At 46.1% G+C, this 27,097-nt stretch overlaps 1 protein-coding gene across 2 annotated transcripts in view; it reads right to left on the reverse strand.

Annotated features, from left to right (window-relative positions):
* The window catches only part of SLC7A8 (solute carrier family 7 member 8), a 55,091-nt gene extending 35,896 nt beyond the window's left edge, over positions 1–19,195 (reverse strand). The window contains exons 1-2 of one of the 2 annotated variants that reach the window (XM_004584691.4): positions 18,701–19,195; positions 18,252–18,441 (exon numbers count right to left, since the gene is read on the reverse strand). In XM_004584691.4, coding sequence (XP_004584748.2) covers positions 18,252–18,402 — 151 coding nt within the window. In that variant the 5' untranslated portion in view covers positions 18,403–18,441; positions 18,701–19,195. The remainder of the gene's footprint in view (positions 1–18,251; positions 18,442–18,700) is intronic. The other variant, XM_058666218.1, reaches the window with a different exon arrangement.
* Between the last annotated feature and the right edge of the window lie 7,902 nt (positions 19,196–27,097).

A 27,097-nucleotide genomic window follows, 5' to 3' on the forward strand; every position in this document is an offset into this window, starting at 1 on the left:
TACTTTTCTAATAAAAATAATTAAATCTCTAAAAAACAAAAAAGAAAATGGAACTAGGCCCTGGGGCTCTGGCATAGTGGGGGAAGCCACCGCCTGTGACATTGCCATCACATGAGCATGGGTGAATGTCCAAGCTACTCCACTTCTTTTTTTAATGATTTATTTATTTTTATTGGAAAGGCAGATACATATAGAGAGGAGGAGAGACAGAGAGGAAGATCTTCCATCCGATGATTCACTCCCCAAGTAGCTGCAATGGCTGGAGCTGAGCCAGTCCCAAGCCAGGAGCCAGGAGCTTCTTCTGGGTCTCCCACAGGGGTGCAAGGGTCCCAAGGCTTTGGGCCGTCCTTGACTGCTTTTCCGGGCCACAGGCAGGGAGCTGGATGGGAAATGGAGCTGCTGGGATTAGAACCGGTGTCCATATGGGATCCTGGTGTGTTCAAGGCGAGGACTTTAACCACTACGCTATTGTGCTAGACCCTAGCTACTCCACTCCTAATCTAGCTCCCTGCTAATGGCCTGGGAAAATCAGCAAAATTGCTTGGGCCCCTGAACTTATGTGGGAAGCCCAAATGAAGCTCCTGGCTCCCTGTGACCATCTGGGAAATGAACCAGTGGATGGAAGATCCCTGTTTCTGTCTCTTGTCTCTCCCCTCCTCACTCCTGTTACTCAAACCTATAAATAAATAAATTTTTTTAAAAGGAGCTAACAGAAGGGTCATGTACTTGTACAATGGTTAAACTCACTTGGGACATGTGAATCCCATATTGGAGTGCCTGGTTCAAGTCTTGGCTCCCACCCTTTCTATTCAGTTTCCTGCCAGTATGTACCGTGGGAGGCAGCAGGTAATGGCTCAAGTCCTTGGACTCCTGCCTCCCAGGGTAGAGACTTGGGTGGAGTTCCTGGCTCTTAGCTCAGACCTGGCTGCTGCAAGCATTGAGGAATGAGTTAGTGGATCTAGAAGATTTTCTTCTCTCTCAAACTTCAAGAGAAAAAGAAATCCTATCATCAAACCCATGCTGTAACTAGATAAATAAAAATAGAAACAGGAAATTATGAGCACTGCTAGTTCTTTAAGCTTCTTCCTTTCAAGTTCCATGATGAGAAGGACTGGTGGTCTTTTGGTGTCCTCTCAACCAGATCCACATAAACTTAGTAAGAAGTGTTGGGTTTAGTGGAGACCAAAAGACCTGTTTATAATATCCCAGTCCTCAGGACATGTTCCTCTGGCCAAATGACTCTTCACCTACCCAAACTAACGGTGCTTCTATTCCTGGGAAGCCACCAAGTGAGGGGCAAGGACAAAACCAGGGACAGAGTTGCTAATATTGCTGCCAGATGATAGTAAATTCCTTGCCTAGCAGGAAGTTATCCACCAAGAGATCTATAGGGCTTATCAAAGGCAGCCAAGAGGTGAGCAATACAACTAGGGTTATAAAATAAGCTCCAGGGGTTAGAAAAACAACCAGTACCAGGAGAAAAACAAGGTTTGACTTTGGTCCTGTAGGTACTGAGAAAGGAGAGGGCTAGCCAGGCCTTTCTCAGAGCCAGGAACGGCGCCGCGAGGCAGAATGTAGAGGTGGGTGTGATGGAAAAGATTGGATCTTCTCAGGAATGAAGCAAGTCAATGTTCCACTAAGAGTTCTTGGAAAACAAATACCCCACTAGGGATCAGAAAATCAGGATCAGTCGGCTCTGACATTTCCACGGCACATGTGTGCTCTCTCTCTTGTCCTGGGTCCCACGAGTCCGTGGCACACGGGACATCCAACACAAGTGCCTCCTGAAGGGTCTAACCCATTTCAAGCCTCCACTTTTGGAGGCTCCCAGAATGATTGGCACATGTGTTTGAGGAAGGAGGTCACACTAGATAAGACATGAGGATTTAGAAGATTGAGCTCCCCATCCCAGTCTTACTACTGACTAAACTAAGTGTAAAGAAGAGTTTAAACACTGGGCTATGCTAGACCAAGCTCCTGGGAACAGGAAACAGAGGAAAACCTTTCTGTGGTTCTAGGCGGCCACTCCCTAGCAAACCAGAATTGGAGCACATTTCCTCCACCTTTGCAGCCTCTGGAATTCCGGCAGGGGCAGGAACGTCACTCCCAGCAGGCTACAGTCTGGAGCGGAAAGAAAATTTACACCACGTTTACCTTTATTCCAAAGCAGTGTCTACTACGCACACTCTTTGGTGTGACTATTTGATTATTTATCTTCCTCCCTGTAAGTTGCAGGAGCAGGGACTGTGCTGCTTTTTTTGTGAAGTGTCACCTCATGCACGGTACATAAATGTTGACTTTGTAAATGATGCCTGGGGGACTGGTGCTGTGACACAAGTTAAATCTCCCTTTGGGACACCAACAGCCCTTACTGAAGTGCTGGTTTCAGCTGCAGCCCATCAGGCTCTGATCCCTTCCTGCTAATGTGCCTGGGAAGGCAGAGGAAGATGGTCCAAGTGCTTAGAACCCTTTCACCCATGTGACCCGAATGGAGTTTCAGGCACCTGGCTTCAGCTTGGCCCAGCCCCGGCTGTTGTAGGTATTTGTGGTATTTGTGGAATGAACCGGTAGGTGCAGATTATTCTGTCTCTCCCTCTTGCTCTGTCACTCTTCAGCTCAAATAAATGAATGTACTTTTGTTTTTAAAGATTTTATCTATTTTTATTGCAAAAGCAGATATACAGTGAGGAGGAGAGACAGAGAGGAAGATCTTCCGTCCGATGATCCACTCCCCAAGTGAGCCGCAACGGCTGGAGCTGAGCCCATCCAAAGCCGGGGTGCCAGGAGCCTCTTCCAGATCTCCCATGCAGGTGCAGGGTCCCAAGGCTTGGGCTGTCTTCGACTGCTTTCCCAGGCCACAAGCAGGGAGCTGGATGGGAAGTGGGATTGCGGGGACACAAACCAGCGCCCATAGAGGATCCTGGCACATTCAAGGTGAGGACTTTAGCCACTAGGCTACCACGCCAATTACACTTTTTTAAAAAATTATATCCGAGGGGCATACTGGGTATAAAGCCACAGATTGCAATGCCAACATCCCATAGCGATTCTGGCTCATGTCTGGACTATTCCACTTCTGATCCAACTTCCTGCTAATTGCTTGGAAAAAACTACTGAAGATGGCCCAACTTTTTGGGCCCCTGCCACCACATAAAAGATGCAAATGAAACTCCTGGCTCCAACCTGACCATTGCTGCTACTTGGAGAGTGAAGAGTGAACCAACAGAAGACCTCTCTCTTTGTCTCTCCCCTCTATCTGTAATGTTCAAATTAATAAACAAATCTTAAAAAAAAAAAAAAGTGTTCGTGGCTCAGCCGGTTAAGTCACCACCTGTGAAATCTAATCTTGTGGGGCCCAGTGGCATGGCCTAGTAGCTAAAGTCCTCACCTTGAACGTGCCAGGATCCCATATGGGCGCCGGTTCTAGTCCCGGCAGCTCCACTTCCCGTCCAGCTCTCTGCTGGTGGCCTGAGAAAACAGTCAAGAACAGCCCAAAGCCTTGGGACCCTGCATCCGTGTTGGAGACCCAGAAGAGATTCCAGGTTCCTGGCTTCGGATCGGCGCAGCACCGTCTGTTGGGGTCACTTGGGGTGTGAATCATTGGACGGAAGATCTTCCTCTCTGTCTCTCCTCCTCTGTATATCTGACTTTGTAATAAAAATAAATAAATCTTAAAAAAAAAAACAAGAAAACAAAAAAAGAAATCTAATCTTGTATGAGAGCTGGTTTAAGTCTTGGTTGCTCCACTTCTGATTCAGCTCTCTGCTAGTGAACCTGGGAAAACAATGGAAGATGATCTAAGTGCTTCTCACCCTGCACCAAGTAGGAGCCCTGGATGGAGTTCCAAGCTCCTGACTCTAGCCTGGCCTAGGCCTGGTCACTGAGGTCATTTGCAGAATGAACCAGAACAATAAAAGATTACTTTCTGTCAGTCTGTCCCTAACTCTGTCTTTTAAATAAGTTTAAAAAAAAAAAAAGAGTTTAGGGATTTATTTTATTTTATTCAGAGAGCAGAGCTGCAGAGATAGAGGGAGCTGGGAGCTTCTTCTGAGGCCCCTGCATGAGTGCAGGGGCCGAAGCTTTTGGCCATTTCCCACTGTTTCCCCAGGCACATTAGCAGGGAACTAGACAGGATATAGAGCATCTGGAAATCAAAAATCATCCATATTGAGATGTTAGCACTTGCATGTGGTGGTTTAACTCACTATGTCACAGTACGTGCCCCTAAAACAGATCAAGTATATGTATAGATAGATACACAGATAGATAGGATGCCTGACATCACTAATTGCATCTCCAAGGAGCAATTTAATATGCCTTTTCACTGGAACCTCCAAATGCTTTGAGAATATTGTGTACAATAAGGAAATGGGTAAAACAACGGTCTATTTGCCCACCGAGAAAAGAAAATTATTGCCATCACCAATTCAGAGTAAGAAAGTGGGTCAATTATTCTCCTTATTTTCCAAATGGGGAAAATATAGGAGGGAGAGATTCTTATCCCCATTTTATGGAAAAGCAAACAGGCCTAGGGAGGTCTCAGCTATTTGTTTTGATCACAGGATAGGATGAGTTAGAGCTGAGGCTAGAACTTAAATCCTGCAACACAGCCTCCAGCTTTTCCTTAAGAGTTAAAGCCACTGGGGTCAACCTTACACATGCCCCTCTGTAAGCAATTCACAGAGCATTCACTAAAGAGCTGGAACACAGAGGTGAATTCCTGCCTCCTGTTGCAGGACCGCTTTGAATAAGTGTCGAAAACCTTTAGTACTGCAACTGCAGCCAGCACTGTGTGCAGCTAATCAAGGGGGTGCTTGTGAGGCTGTCATCCCAGTACGCATGCAGCTCTTAATTTCTGGCTGCTCTGTTTCAGGTCTGGATCCTGTTAATGTGCCTGGGAAGGCAGCAAAGGATGGCGTAGGTATTAGGTCTCTGCTACCCATGTAGGAGACCGCAATGGAGTTCGAGTCTCCTAGCTTTGGCCTGGACCGAGCCTGGAGAAGGAATAAGAGGGATGGAATCTCTCTCTCTCTGCTCCATTCTCTCTAATGTTCTATCTTTCAAAAGAAATAAGTAGAGCTGGTGCAGTGGCTCAACAGGCTAATCCTCTGCTTGTAAAGCCAGCAATCCATATGGGAGCTGATTTACATCCCAGCTGCCCTGTTTCCCTTCCAGGACCCTGCTTATGGCCTGGGAAAGTAGTCGAGGATGGGCCAAAGCCTTGGGACCCTGCACCCACATGGGAGACCTGGAAGAAGCTCCAGGATCCTGGCTTCGGATCAGCTCAGCTCTGGCTGTTTCGGCCACTTGGAGAGTAGTGCAGTGGACAGAAGATCTCTCTCTCTCTCCTCTGTAGATCTGCCGTTCAAATAAAAATAAGTACATTTAAATAAAAATAAGTAACTCTTTTTAAAACAGTCATTATCTTACTCAATTCCCATAACAACTTTCTTAGGTGGTCAGGGCAGTTATTGGGGGGAGGGAAAAAGTTCATGGAAATGTGCATTATGAAAAACTAGGCATGGCCTTCATAATTTTTCACACCAAAAGACATTTGGTTTTCCTTCTCATGTTTGCACAGACTTTTTGAAGTTCATTCCCAACCACTTTCCCGCTTTACTTAAATTGAGGCTCAAAGACACGGGGAGGCTTGTGGGAAAGCACATGCGGCCTCAGCAGCAGGGGCTGGCTGGAAGGCCAGGATTTCCTCCAGGATAGACACTAACCACAGGGCTTTGAAACTTGGCCAGCGTCCAGAGGACACTTCTCCCAGGTGGCTTTGAAGGAGAACTGGGGACGACTTATGTGCCTGGATTAAAAACCTTTGTTGATGAGAAAGGGCACTAGATTCTTGTGGGGATTCTTCCCTTCGCTGTTTTAGATTCATTTCCAGTGAAGCCGATTCAGAAAGAGAAGCACAGCTGTCTGGCACAGCCAGACACTCAAGCTCACGTTTCCAGTCCTGTCCCCATTCACCCCGTGATAACCATCTTATCCCAAAGATCGTCTCTGGCAAAAAGAAGTTCTGGAATACTTGGACAATGAGGCTCCGATTGGCTCATTCTGCCATTAAAAAGCATTAACTGTTGGCAAGTCTTTACTTGAAAAATTACTGGAATTGAGAAAATCCACATTTACCCTTACTATTCACTGACTTCCCCACCTACGGAGAGGCCAATATCCATATGACTCCCATTAAGACATTACTCACACCCAGGCCTGTCTCCACTAGAATGCTGGAGCCATGAAATGATTTCCTAGGGCAAAGCATTACAGACTTGTAATGCTCAAGGAGCCCCCAGGCCCTAGAAGGTTTTTGCCTTCCTCCCTTACTCATGCTAGTCTTGGAATCTAGCCACAGCTGCTTCTTGAGGCTTGGAGGTTCCAGCTATTTCCAACAGGCTCCAAAAACATGCTTTCTGTTTCTTTTATCAAGTGTCTTGGGAGGTCTTGGAGTTTTTTTTTGGCCTGGTAGAACGGAGTGGAAGCAAGTCAGGTATGGCCTGCTGAGGCTGGGCTTTGATCCCCACACCAGGCCTGGCAGGTGCTTCACGTTTCTTACACTCCATATGCTTTAGCATCAGAATTGTACAAACTGGTATCTCAGGGTGGAAAGGATGGGGCAAAAGTCTAGCAGGTACACTACAGAGTTGCTATCTATCTCCTGCAGAATGGAGCTGTGGAGGATGCATGGAGACTCTGGGATTCCTTACTGGAAAGGTGAGATAATGTTATTCTCAGAGCCTGATGGGCCACTGAGTTGCCACTGCCTTGTCTGCCACTCCCCAGCCACGGGACTTGAGATCTGCTGAGGATCACTGCAGAAGGGGAATGCTTCTGCCCTGACTACTTTACAGGGGATCAAGTTGAGGCACTGCCCCATCTATGAAATGCTGACAAGTAGGGAGGATTACTAGGATTTGTAGCAGGAGGGAATGGAGACTTGGCTTCAGAACAGCCTGGCACAGCCAGGACCGTGAAGTACACCTTGGAGATGCTGCAGGTGGGCGGGAAGCAGGGAATTGCATTTCAGAAAGTATTTATGGAGAGCCCACTCTGTACATGCTTGCTTTAGAAGGTAATTGTGTAGCACTTTTCCACACATAGATTTTTAATAAAATAAATAGCCACCCACCACCCACCAGCAATGTGAAGATAAGCACATGAGATACACATCTTGCCCCTCCCTGCCTCCCCCTACCGCACTCCCTCCAGCATTTCCCTGGCTGACTGGGAGGCAAGCACCTGCAATGAGAAGCTTGGTCTGTCTGTCACGTTCAACCAGAGACAATTTTGTTCCCTGTCCTCTCTCTCCCAGGAACCCAGCTGTCTGGAGATTTCCTTGATTATCACAATGGGGTGATGGTGCTACTGGCACCTGGGGATATAGAGGCCAGAGATACTACTAAACATCTTACCATGAGCAGGACAGCTTCTCATAGTTAACCAGTGCCTGGCCTCAGAGAAACCTTGCTCTGTACCTTCCAGTGTCAATGTCACCATCTAGGTAAGCCCAAAGTCTCTTTTTGAATGACGATTTATTTATTTATTTTAAGCTAAGCACAAAAATATATTGCTCATGGGAATAGCTCATTTTAGTTTTTTTTTTTTTAAGATTTATTTATTTTATTACAAAATCAGATATACAGAGAGGAGGAGAGACAGAGAGGAAGATCTTCCGTCCGATGATTCACTCCCCAAGTGAGCCGCAACGGCCGGTGCGCGTTGATCTGAAGCTGGGAACCTGGAACCTCCTCCAGGTTTCCCACGCAGGTGCAGGGTCCCAATGCATTGGGCCGTCCTCAACTGCTTTCCCAGGCCACAAGCAGGGAGCTGGATGGGAAGTGGAGCTGCCGGGATTAGAACCAGCGCCCATATGGGATCCCGGGGTGTTCAAGGTGAGGACTTTAGCCGCTAGGCCATGCCGCTAGGCCATGCCGCTGGGCCCGGAATAGCTCATTTTAAAACTGAGTAATTCTAGGGCCTGGTACAAAGGCTCAATGGCTAAATCCTCACCTTGCAAGTGCTGACATCCTATATGGGTGCCGGTTGTCTCCCGGCTGTTCCACTTCCTTTTCAGCTCCCTGCTTGTGACCTGGGAAAACAGTGCAGGATAGCCCAAAGCCTTGCGACCTTGCACCCACATGGGAGACCTGGAAGGAGCTCTTGGTTCTTGGTTTCAGAATGGCTCAACCCTGGCCATTGTGGCCATTTGGGGAGTGAACCAACAGTGCAAGGTCATTGTTTCTGTCTTTCCTTCTTTCTTCAAGTCTGCCTTTCCAATAAAAATAATTAAATCTTAAAACAAATCTTTTTTTAAAGATCTGAATAACTCTATTGAGGTCCAAATGTATGGTAAATGGACACCTGCACCCGTTTTGAAGCCTATAGTTTGGTATTGACAAGTGCATGCATTCACGTGGTGGTGAAATTAGTGCTGGTGGATTATTTGGTTTTGGGTGCCTGGTGTTTTCAACAAATCTTGTCACAGCAGCACTTAGCAGCTGCTGTTCTTTCTTTCTTTGGTCCTTTTATTCCAACAGGGTAGGAATGGGAGTGGAGGGTGGAAGGGGAGAAAACTAGAAGGGACAGGTCTCCAGTCATGGGGGCAGGTTGGGGGACTGCCAGGGCAGGGGAAGGTGGCAAGATAGGGGGCGGGGAGAGCCAGGTGAAAAGGGAAGATCCTCAGGAATTTCTTGGAGAAGGAAAGACGCATGTATGCAGACATGGAGCTGATGAGGTAGGGTGGAGGGGGCATGAACGCCACTGCAAACATGACAAGATATTAGGCTTGGAACAGGTCACTAGGATGGGCTGTAGAGAAAAGGCTTCCTGAAAAGACAGGGGAATGAGACAGATGTTGATGAGGGAAGAGACATTAACAGAGAGAAAAGGAAAAGCAATTGGCTGCTTGCTAAGCAGGTCTGACTTGAGAGTCGAGTTGGCTAACTCTTCTTTTCACCTCACCACAGTCCAAATTTCTGAACCATTCCAGGAATAAAACATGCTGTAGCAGAGCAAGCCAAACATGGGCATTCTCCATCAGAGTGCCAGTCCCTGCCCCAGCTGTTCTGCTTCCTATCCAGTCTGCTTTTAACACATCTGGAAAGGTGGTGGAAGCTGCCCCAAGTGCGTGGGCCCCTGACAACCAAGCAGCAAACCTGGATGGAGTTCCTGGCACCTGGTTTGGATTTGGCCCAGCTCTGGCTGCTGTGGCCATTTGGAGAGTGAACCAGTAGATGGAAAATCTCCTTCTCTTTGTCTGTTTCTCCCTCACTCTTTCTGCTGCTCTGCCTTCAAATAAATAAATCTTTTAAACATTTACAAACCAGTTGAGTATGTATGTGGGAAAGACCATAGGGGCCAAAAGAAAGTGCCATTTACTGGAAGCACCCTAGAGAGTAGGGGTTTTGTTTTACTACTCCATAAGAATCTTCCAGTAACCCAATAATTAACTTGTTTCATGCTGCTAAGGTTGTAAACAGGGGAAGTTTGCAAAACTCAACAGCATCACCAAGGTGGATCCTATTCTGTTAAGATGGTTGAGGGTTCTTCCTTTTCCCCAATACACTGCTGCAAATCACCGAAAAACATTTCAAGCTTCCTACTCACAGCACCACATCCCGTTGCCTCTTTCAGGCTGCCTATACTAACTGTGTGCTACAGACCCTAGGCAGACTTGTACCTGAAAGAAGCAGCTAAAGTACTGACGCAATGCCTGGACATACAAACAGGCACACAGAGAAACAACACGGATCAGAGAGGTACAGTGGTAATTCTGGAACAATGATAGTCCTTCCCCATGTGCACTTCCCATGTGAGGCTGCCTGGTGCATCTTCATGCTTGTGGTGAAGCCATCCTCCACCCCAAGTGATGTCATCGCTCATGCCAGAGATATTTAAAGCAGGGAGCCAACCACTGGGGATATTTGTGACTGTGACAAAGGATGAGAGCCGAGATGCGATCGATGCAGCTCTTTATCTCAAACTTCACTCGTTCTATAAATAAAACGGCTTAAAATAAAAGTGTGGTATTCTTTGGCTTCTTAGAAATCAAACTCACCAGGGTTCAGCACAGGGGCCTTGCAAGTCTTGTGCTCAAAGTGTGTTACAACCCTTAATCCTAGGAGCAGCACACCGCCCCCCCCCCCCTCGCTCCCCAGGGAGCTGCCTGCACTTAGTCAGCTCCAGATCCCCAGGGTAAAGGTGGTGGTGGGGTTCTCCTCCAAGAGGGGAACGAGGCTTGGTCCTCCTTGCTCTGCTCTGGGAGGAGTTCAAGGTTGGGAGAAAGATTTTCTAGCCCCCGGTCTTGTTTTCTGTAGTTCACAATCTGTTCCTGGAATGACTTGCTCAAGCCTGCTTTTCTAGATCTGCTTCCCCACCTCCGTCCCCACCCCAACACGAATAACAGTAGGACAATAGCAACAACAGAAATTCCTGAGCCATTCTTTGTGGGCAGCCATGGAATAGATAAGCTCTCAGAGGAAAACTGGGCAAGCATTGCAACTTGGGAAGCTCCAACCCGTGTTCTCCAAATCTCTCTACACTTCCATAACCCAATTCAATTCAGAAAACAACCGGAGATATGCTCCCCTCCCCAACTGCAGGGAGTTAGCCACCAGCTGTGATGCCAGTATCCCATATGAACTCCAGTTCAAGTCCTGAATACTCCATTTATGATCCAGCTCCCAGTTAATGGGAAAAGCAGCTGAAGATGGCCCAAGTACTAGGTACCTACCATCTATGTCCAAGATTGGGGGAAAAAAAATCTGGTTGGAGTTGCAGGCTCCTAGCTTCTGCCTGGCCCAGTACTGGCTGTTGTAGCCATTTGGGGGAGAATGAACCAGTGGATGAAAAATCTCTCTCTCTCTCTGCCTTTCAAATAAACACATCTTAAAAAACAAACAGGCCTGGCATGATAGCCTAGTGGCTGTAAGTCCTTGCCTTGCAGGTGCTGGAATCCTGTAAAGGTGCTGGTTGGTATCCTGGCTGCTCCATTTCCCTTCCAGCTCCTGTTTGAGGCCTGGGAAAGCAGCTGAGGACAGCCCAAAACTCTGGGACCCTGCACCCATGTGGAAGACCTGGACAAAACTCCTGGTTCCCGACTTTGGATTGGCTCAGCTCCGGCTGTTACAGCCACTTGGGGAGTGAACCAGCAGATGGAAGATCTTTCTCCCTGTCTCTCCTCTCTGTAAATCTGACTTCCCAATATAAAAAAATAAATAAATCTTTATAAGTAAACAAACAAAACCACTTGGATATACTGTCAGCTTCTCTGAGGTCATTTGATTTGGGCAAGAGATGTTTTTATGGTTGTTTTCCTAAATAAAACAGGCTATTTGGTTCTGTTTCTTGGATACTTTTTTTTTTTTTTAACCTGCTGGGTTCCCATTTTTCCCCCTCACACCTGCTGGTTTCTCATTCTGTACAAGAATATGTTTTCAAGAGAACATATTGTAACCCTGATGTTCGCAGCTTCAACCAAACTATTGTGCTCCCTGGTCCTGGCCACCCTAGACTCCATGCTCTACAGCATACAGTCCAGCCCAGCAGTGATCCGGGTGGCTAATGAACTGTACCACCACCGGGTCACTTTGCTACTTAAACCTTTCTGTAAAAGTATTTGTTGCACGGGCTTAGAATTTTCACGAAGTACTCGTCAGGTGCTATGTACCTGGTGTACACCAAGTGCTCAAGAAAAGGTAACTGCTTATTTTGACACTGTTGAGTTTGGCCTTTCCTTACTCACCAAGTTGTGTGTGTGTGTGTTGGATCCTCCCCACTGGCTTCTGTCCCAGAGTTTTCTTTGGTAACAATGGGAGTTCTAATCATGTGTTCATCTTGAATGAACCAAATCCTAATCCCTGCATTTTTCTTTTCTTTTTAGTTGAAGTACAGTACAAAATCAAGAAGCAACTTTTCTATTCTGTCCCTCTAATCAGCATCGACTAGACATTTTGGGGATTAGAAGCTAACATATCACATTAGAAACTAAAAACATAAAATCTTCAAAGCGGAATAGACCATGTTGGCTTGAACACTTTGGGACCTGAAGTTTTTCCAAGTCAACAAATGCCATTAGAGTTCAGTGATGCCTGCAGCCATACATCTCTATAGACAGACTAGACAGACATCTTTTTTTTTTAGTATAAAAAAGTTGTCCTTTGGCTTTTATAGCATCAGCTATTCATTGTTTTTCCAGATTCTACTCACAGCCTCCCTCCCTTCTCTCCTGCGTACCAGTAAAACCGGGGAATGGTTAAGCATTTACACTATAAAACTAGACCACCTGTTTGTCAGTTATAAGACTCCGGGCTAATTTACTACCAGCTCCATGACCCAATCTCCCCATCATTGTATTATCAAATGCCTTAGGAGTACGGTCAGGTAAAATTTCTGAAAAGAAGAGCCTATGGCACAGAATTGATACTTAGTGAGACCGCAATAAAAACGATGTTTAGGAACCAGTGTTGTGACATAGTATGTTAAACCCTTGGGTGTAATGCTGGCATCCCACACTGAAATGGTGGTTCCAGTTCTAGCTGCTCCGCTATCTTCCTGCATATGCACCTGAAAAGGCAGGAGAGAATGGCCCAAGATCCTGGGTTCCTGCCACCCATGGGGGAGCCCTGGATGTAGCTATTTTGGCTCCTGGTCCCCAGGCCTGTCTGTTTCATCCATTTAAGGAGTGAATCAATGGATGGAAGAGTTGTCTCTTCCTCTTTGTAATTCTTTGCCTTCAAAAAAACAAAAACAAAAACAAAACTGTAAGCCTCCAAAATTATTTAAAATTTCATGTGTATTGGGAGACAGTGATAACAGACCTGATTCTGGCATTGTTCTGGGACTAACACAACAAGTCTGCGATGAGTATTCATTGTGCTAAAATCAGATCGTGAGCATTTCTCTTCAGGCTCCGTAAGCCAGCTTGTTGGCCTTCAGCCCTCCCGTCTACCTAAATACGTGACTAGCACAAAGTTACTGAAGCAGTCAGGAATGCTGCGGGGGCCTCTGTCACGCCTGGGGAGAAGAACGCTGGTCACTACAGGAGAGGTGTGTATACAAGGCAAGTTCATGGTAGCGTGGTCTACACTGGCCAGCGTGGCCTTGAGTCCTTCTATGGGTGCACCAAGAGTGTGACATTCTAACATGCCCAGCTGACTTCCCAGACACCCCTACTCCTGGAACCAGTAACCCTCCTCACTGGAAATATACAACACTAATTACTTCCTCTATAAAAACAAAAAAGAGTTTTGGGCCTAGTTCTTCAGAGAAAAAAAAATCCATTAGGATATAAAAATAGAAATAGCACAAAACACTGGGCTAGTGTTGTGGTGTATGTAGTAGTTTAAGCCTCTGCCTGTGACACGGCCATCTCAGAGAGGTGAAAATTCAAACCTCAGCTGTTCCACTTCTGAGCCAGTTCCCTGCTAACGCATCTGAGAAAGCAGCAGAGGATTGCCCAAGTTCTGGGCCCCTGCAACCACGTGGGAAATTCAGAGAAAGCTCCCAATTTTTGGCTTTGGCCTGGCCCAGTTCTGGCCATTGTGGTCAATTAGGGAGTTAACCAGCACATGAAAAATCTCTGTTACTCTGTATATATTTGCATGCCTCCTCCTCTCTGTATAACTCTACCTTTCAAGTAAATCAAAACGAAATAGTTAAAAAAAGAAAAGAAATACTAGAGAACACTGCCTGAGAGAGCTTAACTCAAGACTCAAAGTGCAGGTCTCAATCTTTTCTGTAGACTTTTTAGTTGTATGACCTTTGGCAAGTCGCTTATCCCTCTGAGCCACTATTTATCGGTACTAAGAGATAAGTGCCTATTACACAGTTTATTTTGAGGAACAACTCAGGCACATTAGGTAATAAGGTGAGCACCTGGTATAGAGCAAGTGGCTTAGCACCAACATCCGTGGTGTTGGCAGTTTTTCTGTCCTTCATACGCGTTTTAGATTTTTGGGGGAGGGTGCAGCATGGTAGCCTAGCAGCTAAAGTCCTTGCCTAGCAAACGCCCCGGGGTCCCATATGGGCAACGGTTCTGATCCCAGTGACCCCACTTCCCATCCAGCTCCCTGCTTGTGGCCTGGGAAAGCAGTCGAGGACAGCCCAAAGCCTTGGGACCCTGCACCTGCGTGGGAGACCTGGAATAAAGCTCCTGGCTTCTGGCTTCGGATTGGCGCAGCTCCGACCGTTGCAGCCACTTGGGAGTGAATCAATGGACAAAAGATCTTCCTCTCTGTCTCTCTTCCTCTCTGTATATCTGCCTTTCCAATAAAAATAAATATATATTTAAAAAAAAGATTTTAGGGGGTACTCCACATTAACAGAGAAATTAAGTTGATTGGCTGCCGGTGAGTTTCCTTAGCCAAGAGAGCAACAGCTTTAATAGGTTAGGACAAGGGTGATGGTAAAAAACTCAAATGGGCTGAGGCTAACATTGTGGCAAATCAGATTAAGCTGCTGCCTGTCACTCTGCTTTTCCATTTCTGATGTAGCCCCCTGCTAATGTACCTTGGAAGGTAGCCCAAATGTTTGGGCCTCTGCACCCACATGGGAGGCCTGGAAGAAGTTGCATGTTCCTGGCTTTGGTCTGGCTCAGCCCAAGCTGTTGTGGCTGATTGGTGGAGAACTGGTGTATGAAAGATCTGTGTGTGTGTGTTTTTGTGTGTGTGTGTGTCTCTCTCTGGAGTTCTACCTTTCAAATCAATAAAGATAAGATTAAACAAAAATGAGCCAAACAAACTGTTCAGGTGATGAGATTACTCCTAGCATAAAGATTCCCAAGTCAAGTCCCCAGGAGCCCTTTAGGTAAGTGCTGCTGACTACCAGCATCTTCAAACATCTGTACAAGAGTCAAGTCAACTCAACAATCATTCAAGAAATTATTTTGTAACAGACAGTTAGGTCCCTCAACCCCCAGTGGGAGATCTGACTGCACCTTCCAGTTCCTGCAGTTTGGCTCAGCCCTAGCCATTGCGCTCAGTTAAGGAGTGAGCCAGTGAATGTATAACTGCCTTTCAAGTAAATTAATAATAATAGTAGTAGTAGTAGTAGACTTAAAGATGCATAAGATATAACTTTTGCTCAAAGAAGTAAGTTTAGTCCTTAGCCTCTTACTCTAAAATCTTCCTGATTATCTTCCTCTCTTCCTCTTTGCACATATCAAGAGGTTTCTTAATCTAATTCTGTATATAAGAGCCTCCTCCTCTTTGGGCCTCCTATCATTCACCTAACTTTGTCCTCCTCCAGCTCTTACACAACTCCATCATATCGAGAATGGTCAATGTTCTCTTTCTAATACCCAGGGATCTGATCTGCTCTCAATCAGCTTATAAATAACTCCAGAGTACGAATCTTCTGCTAGTTCATTTTATAGTCTTATAATATCTGTCATTCTGCAATTCCTACTTTTGATCATCCACAAAGAAGCATAATCCTGTAACTCAGTGGGGGATGAGACCTATCAGGGCAAATGCTACTTTCCTATATCATATGACTTGAGCCACTGAGAAATTTCTTGCCTTTTTTTTTTTTTTCCAAATTTCCCTATATGTTTGTTTATTTTAATCTACTTGAAAGGCAAAGTGACAAAAAGCAAGGGAAACCAAGAGGAAGTGAGATCCACATTGAACCTGCTGGTTCACTCTCCCAATGAGCACAATAACCAGGCCAGGCCTAAGCCAGGAGCGTGGTACCTAAGTACCTTGAGCAGGAAGTTGGACTATAAGAACAGCTGGTGCTCAAACTGGCACTCCAATATAGGATGTGTGCTTTGCAAGTAGTGGCTTAATCTACTGTGCCACAATATCCACCCCTCTTTGTGCCTTGTAATTCTGTCATATGTTGACATGGAGCACCAGACAACTAAATACCACATGGAAAATATCATTTCCAGTTTTGCATTTTGTGTTGGAAAAACTGGAATTGCTCTCATGCACTTGGAAAGCCCTACACATGAGGGCAGCACAGCTCGCCGGCCCATCTGCTCCTTGACATTTGGGCATGAGGGAAAACAGAAAGAGTTTTGGCCCTGTATCATCCTACCAGGGACATCTGGGTTTCACCCTATCTTGTATGGGAGTAGAATTGACCTGATAAACCCTACAGTGATCCTCCATTTTGGGGAACATGTCCCGATTTCTTTGAAATCACATATCTAGAATGTCTTTTCACCACAGAACACCAGAATTGTCCCTCTCTGTCACTGTAATGCCACCAATGGGGACTTTGGGGACTCATGTCATATGGAACAACCACCCATGAGGTCACGAACAAATCACTCTATGGAAACTGTCCATAAGATCTCTAACACTCACATCTTCTCATGGTCTGGGGAAAAATTGCTAGAGACAAAAACCTCCATTTACAGGAAAATACCCTTTCACATGGCACCTGCCCACCTGCAGGGAGAGGTGGAGGGGTGAAACAGGAAGGAGGAGGTCTGTCCCAGGAGCTTGCTCATCCCTGTGGGAATCAGAACCTTCCCAAAGGCAAGCAGAAATGCTTCATTGTATCAGTCAAACTGCTGAAGAGAGGTAACAGGCTCTGGCCTATTTATAGTCCTTCAATTGGCATGTGCTATACATAATGAGTCCTTGGCTGATCTCATTTTTAAAGAACAATTGAGATAAAGTAAAGGAGAGGAAAAGTAAAACGTAAAGAGAGATACGGACCCAAGATATCCTTTTTTTTCCCTACAATATTATCTTCTAATTGGGGATGCCTGGCAAAGTTCCAGGTACTGAGTTGCAGTGGGATTCCATTGGGAAAGACACTGGAGGGGGCCAGCTCACAGAGTCTGGGTGGAAAGGTGCAGAGGATTATCTGAATACTGTAGTGATTTTATTTGATTTCCAGAGAGTTCTCCAGTGTCAACATGGCTCAGGTGCTTGGACCTTTTCTGTGGGAAAGAAGGGAAAGCCCCCCTTCCAGACAACAGGGGGAAATCTCAACCTCTGAAGTGGAGGGGGAGGGGCAGCAAGAGGCCACCTGCCCGGCTTCTCTGGAAAAAAGAGTCACAGGGACTGGTGGGATGGCTCAATGGGTTAATCTTCCCCTTAAAAGCACTGGGATCCCATATGTGTGCCTGTTCATGTCCCGGGTGTGGCCTGGGAAAGCAGTGGAGGATGACCCAGGGCCTTGGGCCCCTGCATCCACATGGGAAACCCTAAAGAAGCTCCTGGCTCCTGCCTTGGGTTTGGTTCCGTTCTGGTCATTGCAGTCATTTGGGAGGAGAACCAGCAGGTAGAAGATCTTTCTCTTTGTCTCTCCTCTCTTCAAATCTACCTTTCCAAGAAAAATAAACGTTAAAAAAAGGAGAAGTGCAGTCTGCAGACAAAGCTGTAGTGCTTGGCTCTCACCCCCGACCTCCTGGTGCCCTGCAGAAGGCTGTGGCCTGCACTGCCATTCCGGATCCCAGGATCCTCACCTCCAGAGACATGCACATATTCCACCTGCGAGTTCTCACTCAACTCTGCTTCTCTTTACTTCCTGTTCCCTCATGGGTCTTCTCAGAGTGTTCATTCCACTGAGTGACTACACAAACCAACAGCAAATGCTCCGTTTACAGAAAGGCACAACCTATCTCTTCTTTTCTCCCACAAGGTCCTAATCTGTGAAGTGGGAACATGAATCCAGCCAGTGTATCTCTGTCACACAGTGGCTGCGTGAGAGGACACAGGCTTCCAGGACCAAGCCCGACAATGGCTGCTGGTGTTGTTCTGAGGACATGTCTCACGGTTTCATATGACACAAATCAACAAAATATGTCCACCATATACAGATGTGGTCCCCGAAACCAGTCCACAGCCTACTGAGGGGCTGCTTGTGCAAAAGCTTGTTATACACTCAGGTGCCTCGGTCCAGCCTTAAGCCTACTGAATCAGAACGACCTAGTGTTCAGCCTGGGGACCTCTCTTTCCATCCAGGTCCCAGGCCAAGGCAGGACTCAAGGACGCATAATCAGCCGGTAAGTTGACCCCGATTCGCTCCATTCTGTGCACGCACGGGGCAGCATTGTTCAGTCTGCTTTGGAGAGGAGGAGGGAGACATCTAACTTTTATGACTTCTAACACCTCTCAAACTTGATCATGGGAGGTAGGTGTCTCGCCAAGTTTTTTGTTTTTGTTTTTAAGTCAGGAATGAAACCAAAACAGTACTTTAGACAGCGTAGCATCCCACAAGAAGGGACATCCCTACTCCCACCTTACAGAGGACGAGGGGACACCGGGCAGAGAAATTGTACTTACCTACGATGATGCCACAGGCACTGACCAATCCGATCTCTTTCTTCAGGGCTACTCCGCCCCCTCCGGAGCCGGTCTCGGGTGTAGCCGGGGATTCGCTCCCACCTGCGTGGTTCTTTTCGGCATTATGTCGGTGCCTGGCTCCTTTTTCCATCTTTTTTCAGTAGAATTTCACCCTCCAAAAGCTGTCTCTCTGTGTGAATGCGTACGCGTATAAATACACAGAGAGAAAAAGAGGAGAAAGAGCCTTTCAAACTAAAATGCCCCTTCCCCAAAATAGGGACCGCTTCTACGGTCTACAAAAGACCAGCAGTTGCATGGCTTGAAAATTCACCCATACTTTGGATTGACACTTTCTCATCACGCGTGCTTACACACCAAGAAAGTGCTGGGGATTTTTTGGAAATAGGGCTGGGGTGGGAGAGCATATATTTGTAAGTATAAAAATAGACCTGCACCAGCGGCTCCGGCTGGACGGTTCCTGAAAGGGATGTGTTTCCCCGAGGGTGGAGCGCCTCAACCCGCCAGCCGCTGCCTGATCCAAACAGTCCTTGGTTCCCTTCAGCTCTCCTGATGGCACGGAGACCGCCTTGACCTCCCCCTTTAGCCTCTAAGGCTGAGGGTAAAAGTAGTTTCTATTAGCCAAATAGGCGATCCTCGGGTACTTTCTTCGCCCCCCCCCAAAAAAAAACACCTAACACCAAGCGGAGGACCCGACCGGCTCGCTCGCGCCAGATCTGGTTTCCACCTGCTGTGCGTTTCTTCTCCCTTGCAGGTCTCCGGCTTCCGCTCTCCCCAGAGGCCCGCTTCTGGCTCGCTCCGTCTTAATGCCCTTGCTTCTTCGCTCGCTCGGCTCTCGTTGCTCAAGGCTCAGGCTGCCCCATCGCGGCGGGCTGCAGGCGAGTGGTTCCTCCGCACGCTCAAGTGCGTCCCTGGGAGCCGGAGGTTTTATTCGCTGAGCCAGGCTCCGCCCCGACACCGCCGCCTCTGCGCCTCTCCATCCTCGGGCGCGTCTCCTCCCTCCTCTGCCATTTAAATCTGAGGACTGAGCCCTCTCCTGCCCCCACCAAGAGCGCCGGGAAAATGGACATCGATGTTGTTCCTGGTCGTTGTCGCCTTTCTCCGTCTTTGTCCTTGTCGCGAAGCCGAGGTGCGACCTTGCATGCCGAGGTGTTCTGCCGAGCGCTCGTCAGTGAGCGTTTAAGATCCTATAAAGGGGCAGTTAGGCGGCCGCGATTGAATGCCCCAGAAGTGGACGTTTGGGGTTGAATCTTTGGGGGATACAAGAAGGCAGCTTGTAAGGGCGTCCTTTTCAAGTTTGTCTGAAGGTCAGAGCGATCCCCCGGAGGGAAGGAATTCAGAAAAATGGGGAAGACATTCATTTCAGTGTGATGGTGAACCATTAAGAGAACACAGAAAACTAAAAGCACCAGGAAGTGGTAGTTTTTATGCAGGCCTGGCTGACACGTGAAGAAGAAGAAAAAAAGATTCAGATCCTTAGTTCCCCAATTTGCGCTAAGTTAGCATTTGAAAAGCAGGCTGGGGAAGTAGCTGCACCTCCCTGGTTGTGAGGTGGGAGATAATTAATGTCTTTCCACATAGTTCCCTGATTTCCTTCCCTTGAAGAATGTCACCAGAAACTCCCTGAAAACAATTGTCTGTGTATAAATTGTAAAGTACTGAAAAAGAAAACAAAAAAACCAACAGTTTGAGACAACAGTGCAAACGATTTAAGTCTAAAATGAAGTTATTTTAAATCTTATTAAATATGCAAAAATTATTTTCAGTACCATCTCAAAAAAGTTTCCCCAACTAACCACTAGCAGGAATCTGGTCTCGCCTTTTGGAAAATGTTGGCAAAGACTTTGGGTTTCAAGGGTTAAAGGAGTACTTAATTTCTTCAAAAATGAGAATGTCAGAGCTTTCGTAGCAAGGACTGGTTACAAATGGGGTAAAGTCCGACAGCCTTTCTTTCTGTCTACCCCTTGATAACTCAGCAAGTATGAAGAGGTTTCAAAGTCTCATCTTTTCTCCTACCAGTTCAACATACAGGGAATTGAAAGCCTCAGCAGAAAAAAAGGGAAAAAAAAAAAAAAAGGAGGGTAGGATATAAAGGATTTTTCAGCCAGGCAGAGAATATATAGTACAAAACTCCAAGGGAGGGGATGAGTCACAGGAAATGAGAAATGTTTGAGCTGCATGTGGCCTTTCCTGCCAGCTTTAGGAAACAAGGAGGGAAAATGTGATAGAGTGATTGGAAGACTTCTGTTTGGATTTCAGTATCAAAGAATCAGACTCAAAGGCAGATTCTTCCAGGATTGTTTTTAGGTATCCTTTGAAGGACTGCAGACTTAATAGGGGCTAAACAGGAATGTGATTCATTTGCACTCTCTTGCCAAGGTCAGCCCAAACCAACCACAATAGGATAAGCCCTGTTACCATACTGAATTATGAATTAGGATGCTAAGGTGAGTTACGGGATCACACACATTCCTGTGCTACGCTGGTCCTAAGTTTGCCAAATTGGAAAGGAATGGCTGTTATAGATTAGTATTTTTTTTTTCCTAGCACTTGGAATTTACAACTGGTTTAGGACTCTTGGTGATGCAATGTAACAGCGAGGAAGGAATCTCCCCATTTCAAGGAACCATTCATATTGAGGGCCTCTTTTGGTTGGGAACTGATTGTGACGTAAATCCTCAGTGGGTCAAAGTTCCACACACCAAGTGAACACTGGAGAAAAAGACAAATCTTGAGGTGATCTTTTGAAAGAATCTGTCCAAAATGATCACTTGAAGCTTATTCAATTTTGACCATGGAATACTTTTTTATTCTGTATTCCACTTTTGCCTTTATATTTTATTTTACCTTTACTAAATACTGCTTTACAGTTTACAAACTGGTGGACAATGTAGCTCAATTTCCCTCTCGTAATTATTAATTAAGGTTATTATTTTTAAAGATTTAAAGAATCGAGAAGCTGAGAATCCCAGAAGTGTCTTAGCTGATGTCAAAGACCAGGCACTTAACTATCCATGCGTAAGTTGGATACCAGTGGTTTACACTGGGTGCTTTCTCCAAGATGCTGCAGTAGCTCATCCACGCCTCAAATTTTGGTCAGGGCCATGGCCACGTGATCCAGAGTTGGTGTCAAAATGTGCTTTTTACAGACCTACCTTAAGACCAGTTCCTAACTGTAGAGAAGTGTAGAAGGACATTGTGATTTGTACAAGGATGGCGAACATAGGAGGACAATTTATAGGATGTCATTTGTATGAGAACAACTGATTGGATACATTTGCATGAGAACTGATTGGATATCATTTGTATGAGGACACTTGATTGGATATACAAAACAAAAAGATAGTTTCAGGCCCAGTGTGATAGCCTAGTGGTTAAAATCCTCGCCTTGGGCCCGGCGGCGTGGTCTAGTGACTAAAGTCCTTGCCTTGAACGCCCTGGGATCCCATATGGGTGCCAGTTCTAATCCCGGCAGCTCCACTTTCCATCCAGCTCCCTGCTTGTGGCCTGGGAAAGCAGTCCAGGACGGCCCTAAGATTTGGGACCCTGCGCCCATGTGGGAGACCAGGAAGAGGTTCCAGGCTCCTGGCTTCAGATTAGTGCAGCACCGGCTGTTGCGCTCACTTGGTGAGTGAATCATCGGACGGAAGATCTTCCTCTCTGTCTCTCCTCCTCTCTGTATATCTGACTTTGTAATAAAAATAAATAAAACTTTAAAAGAAAATCCTCGCCTTGAACATGCCAGGATCCCATATGGGCACCAGTTCTAATCCCGGCAGCCCCCACTTCCCATCCAGCTCCCTGCCTGTGGCCTGGGAATGCAGTCAAGGATGGCCCAAAGCTTTGGGACCCTGTACCCACGTCGGAGACCCGGAGGAAGCTCCTGGCTTCAGATTGGCTCAGCTCCAGCCATTGTAGCTGCTTGGGGAGTGAACCCTTGGATGGAAGATCTTCTTCTCTGTCTCTCCTCCTCTCTGTATATCCACATTTCCAATAAAAATAAATAAATCTTTAAAAAAAGAAAAGATAGTTTCAAACTTAGGTGTGGAAGCAATTGATGGGTTCCATAAAAAGTTTATGGAAACTATGTAAGCTCCTCAATACCTCCTCGCTTATTCTCTGTGAGCCTCAGTCTATAAAAGCCTAATGCCACTATAAACTTTGGCTATCTCACCAACACGGTAGTCCATGTGTGTTATTATAGGTCCCATGCACCAAGTTCATCTCTGCAGGACAGTGAACAGATGAGAACCACAGTATTTAATCTAGGCTCCACCAATATTTGTCACCTCTTCACACAGTCCTCATCTGGTCCAAATTCCAAGTACGTAGTCAACTCTGTGATCAATATCTGAGTGAGCTTCTGTTGCTTTATGTGCTGCAGATGGGAAGCAACTGATCTCTTTACCCAGGGAAAGGGTGGATGAGAGAGTCATATGCTTGAAACATTTGTAGTTGGATTTCAAAAGGCTGTGCATGGCTGACACCTACTGCACAAAAATGGATATGGCATGCCACATAAAGCCGCCCTCAGGTTCCAGGATTCTCTTTTAGAACAGCAGGTTGAAAAGGCCATTTAGGTATGGGAGTTTAATACAGTGGTTAAGCTACTGCTTGGGACACTTTTATTTGCTACATCAGAATGCCTGGCTTCAAGTCTTAGCTCTGTTTCTGATTCTAGCTTCCTGCTAATGCACATGACGCTGCTAGGATGAAATCTGGATTGAGTTCCCTGCTTCTCTCCTTCAGCCTGCTCCAGTTCTGCCTACTGCAGGCATTTGGAGAGTGATCCCAGTAGATGGGAGGTCTCTCTGTCCCTGTCTTTCATATAAAATGAAAATTAATCAGAATTATAAAGACATGCCTGTTTTAACATGAAGGGAATACAACACAATTCATCCCCTGATGAGCTATTCTGATTTTTAAATTTTTCTGGATCCAATGAACACCATGTTATTCTTGCTGTTTGTGGCAGATCTGTGAAATCCAAGCTCACTGACAAGGGTCTCACATCTCTTCCTGTAGGCAATTCACCACCGCACATGCTTCCACCCTGGCCTTCTTGTAGATACATGGCCAAAGTCAGAAGGAAACATAAGTTGAAGTCAACTTTCTTTGCACAGTCCCAGCACCTGAAGTCCATTAGATGGTGGCTTCCCAAGCTGGTGATTGTAAGGATCTTTTATTTCATTGAAAAATGAAAAGCAGATGAAAGTGAGTGAGCAAAGAGAAAGGAAATAAAAAAGGAAAGGTCAAAATAAGTCAGAAAAAAAAAAAAGGAAGATGAGACAAGGAGCCTTAGTTAATCAGCCCTTGTTAGTGTATGCTCTGCTGGCCTTTTGGACGTGGTCGGAAGTTCAAAGAAAGTTGTGTCTTCTAGGGTTTGTGTGGGGATGAGAATTTGGATAGCATGGGGCTTGCTTTGTTATGGCAGTTAATTAATTCATGCTCTTTTGGAGATAATGATGTAGCCTTATTCTGACACCAGAGACAAAAATTCCTACAGATTTCTGCTCTGTCTGCTGCACTTGGCTGGGTTCCATGGAGCCAGGCCAGCGCTAGTGGGAAAGAGAGGTTCACTCCCTGTAGCAGCTGTGCCCCTTGGACGTTCCTGCCAAGCCCTGTCTGTTCTAGGGCCTTACCATTCTTCTAGGTTAGGACATAGGTGATTCTGATGTGGGGGAGCTGAGCTTAGCTTAGCTCAATGTCATAATTTTTTTCATTATGTTTACCTAAGAAGAGGTATCTTATAAGATGTGGAAGATAAGTTCCTTAAGTGCAAAGTCTTGTCTATTTACTGCTGTAACTTTAATTCATAAATTGGTGCCTGATTGTAAAGAAATGTGATTGAATGAACCAATGATCATGCGGTAATAGACACTTAGGCATGAGAAAGAGATAAAATAATCACTGTGGATGGAGGCTGGATTGTGTAAAGAACAAAACATCAAGTTTTTTAAAAAATATTTATTTATTATTTTTATTTGAAAGAAAGATTTCCAGAAATGAGACACAGAGAGAAAGACCTTCCATCTGCTGGTTCACTCTCCAAATGGCTGCAACAGTCAGAGCTGAGCCAACCAGGAGTCAGGAGCCTCTTCTGGCTCTCCAGTGCAGCTACAAGGTTTCAAGGCTTTGGGCCATCTGTACTGCTTTCCCAGGCCACAAACAGGGAGTTGAAAGGGAAGTGGAGCAGCTGGGACACAAAACAGTGCCCATATTAGCCAGTTGAGGCACCATGTTAGCTCAAGGTTTTTGTTTTAATTTAAAAAGCAGAGAAATAAAAACAGATCTTCTATTTACTCCTTCACTCCCCCAAATGTCTACAACAGCCAGAACTGGATCAGGCTGAAGCCAAGAACCTGGCATGGCACTGGAGTCTCCCCGTGTATGACAAGGACCTAACTACTTGAATCATCAGCTGTTGCCTCCCAGGGTGTGCATTAGCAGGAAAGTGGATCAGGACCAGAGTTGGCACCTGCTCCCAAGCAGCAGCTTTTAATCTGCACCTCAATGTCTGCTCTACAATCAAGGTTTTGACTTTGAAGATCATTTCATGTAGAGCCTAGATCTCAGAGACCCTCAGTTTTGCCCCAACAATCCTACTACAAACCTGAGAAGTTCTGCTTGCCCTGCCCGTGAAGCTTGGAGTTTTACGGACACATTCCACTTTCCTTCCCGCTGAAGTGGCTGAGTCTGCCTGTTGCTCCAGTCTATGTTCCCCGCTGTGCACTGGCTTCGCTGTGCACTGACTTCACTGTCCTATCTCCCTGCTCAGGGACTTTGCTCCTGGATTATCCCTCTCTCCTGTGTAACATCAGTTTTTCGATTGCTATCAGCCTTACAATGTGCTGTCACAGCACCCATTAAAAATGAAACAATCGGGCCAGGCGCAATAGCATAGTGGTTAAGGTCCTCGCCTTGCATGCCCGGGATCCCATGTGGGCACCGGTTCTGGTCCCGGCCGCCCTGCTTCCCATCCAGCTCCCTGCTTGTGGCCTGGGAAAGCAGTCGAGGACGGCCCAAAGCCTTGAGACCCTGCACCCACGTGGGAAACCCAGAAGAGCTCCTGGCTCCTGGCTTCAGATTGGCTCAGCTCCAGCCGTTGTGGCTGCTTGGGGAGTGAACCATCGGACGGAAGATCTTCCTCTCTGTCTTTCCTCCTCTCTGTATATCTGACTTTGTAATAAAAATAAATAAATCTTTAAAAAATGAAGCAATCAAAACTTCCCTTGACTTTATGCTCTATTCCAGCCACAACCCAATCTCTCTGCTCCCTTGTCTCCACTCTGTCACTTCTGTGTGTGTTTGAATCTACTGCATGAAAGTGCTTGTCTGCATCACTCAACAGAAACCATTCCTGTCAAGGTCACCGCAGGTCCAATCTAGTGATCATTTCCCTGTCCTTAACTGGCCCTCCTTGGTTTCTCTGGTGTCTTCTCAGGCTCCTAGCTTGATTTTGGGTTCTCTTCCCAACTTTTTTTTTCATCCTCCTCCACTACCAGGGTGATCTCATCTAGTCCTATAGCTCTCAGTAGCATCTCAATACTGATATTTTCCAAATGTATGAACCCAATCCTCATCTCTCCAGAAAGCTCTAGAGGTAGTTGTCTGTCGAGTTGCTTCTTCTGGATGTTTGACAGGCACTTCCAAATGTGTTCAAAAGAGAATATGTGCGGCTTCCTCCAGACTTGATCTTCTCCCAGTATTCCTCACTCCAGGAAATGATACTATTGGTGAATTCAAATGTCTTGGAATCAACCTTGACTTACCTTTATTTCACATGCCCAAATCTGGTTTATCAGTCCACGCTGTTAGCTGTAGCTTTAAATGGCATCTAGAAACCATCTCCACTGCTCCCACTCTGGCTCATCACCACCTCACTGTCCGCAGTCGCCTGATTGTCTAATTGGTCTTTCCTTTAGTTTCCACACTTTTCTCCTCCAAATGCTTTGCTGCAGTCTCTTCTCTGCACGGCTTACAGAATGGTCTTTCATAATCATAAATCAGAAAACTGGATCATGTTTCTCCCTGACTCAAAACCCTTTAAGGGCTGTCTATCACACCAAACTAGAATTGAATCTGAAGTCTTTCTTGTCATATCCTCTTGGTGACCCCTTTAAATTCATCTTCTTCTGCAGTCACCAAAGCCTTCTGATTATTGCTTGGATAGTGAGCTTGGCCTCGAGGCTTAGCACTGAATGATGCCTCAGTCAGGGCCACGGCTCCCTCAGGCAGTCACAGGGGCAGTGACACACGCATCCATCCTCACAGAGGACTTCTCTGACTGTCTAAGAGATAACTCATTTTTTACACTGTCATTTGGGCCTCATTTCTTAAACAATATTAGCCTGTCATCACAAGCATTATTTTTTTCATTTGCTTGCTGTTCCTTGTTTGTCTCTGCTAGAACAGTCTCTTGTAATTTCACATAGTAGGACCCGGCGTGGTGGCCTGGAGGCTGAAGTCCTAGTCTTAAACGCTCCAGGATCCCATATGGGCACTGGTTCTAATCCCTGCTGCCCCGCTTCCCATCCAGCTCCCTGCTTGTAGCCTAGGAAAGTGGTTGAGGACAGCCTTGGGACCCTGCACCCACGTGGGAGACCTGGAGGAAGTTCCTGGCTCCTAGTTTCGGATCGGCTCAACACCGGCATTTGTGGCCTCTTGGGGAGTGAATCATTGGACGGAAGATCTTCCTTTCTGTCTATCCTCCTCTCTGTATATCTGACTTTGTAATGGACATAAATAAATCTTAAAAAAAAAAAGAAAAATTTCACATAGTAAAATGTCAACAGTTTACTTAAATGATCTAATTGGTTTTCTTAAAA

This window comes from Ochotona princeps, chromosome 6 (genome assembly GCF_030435755.1).
Source record: "Ochotona princeps isolate mOchPri1 chromosome 6, mOchPri1.hap1, whole genome shotgun sequence".
Taxonomy (NCBI): Eukaryota; Metazoa; Chordata; class Mammalia; order Lagomorpha; family Ochotonidae; genus Ochotona; species Ochotona princeps.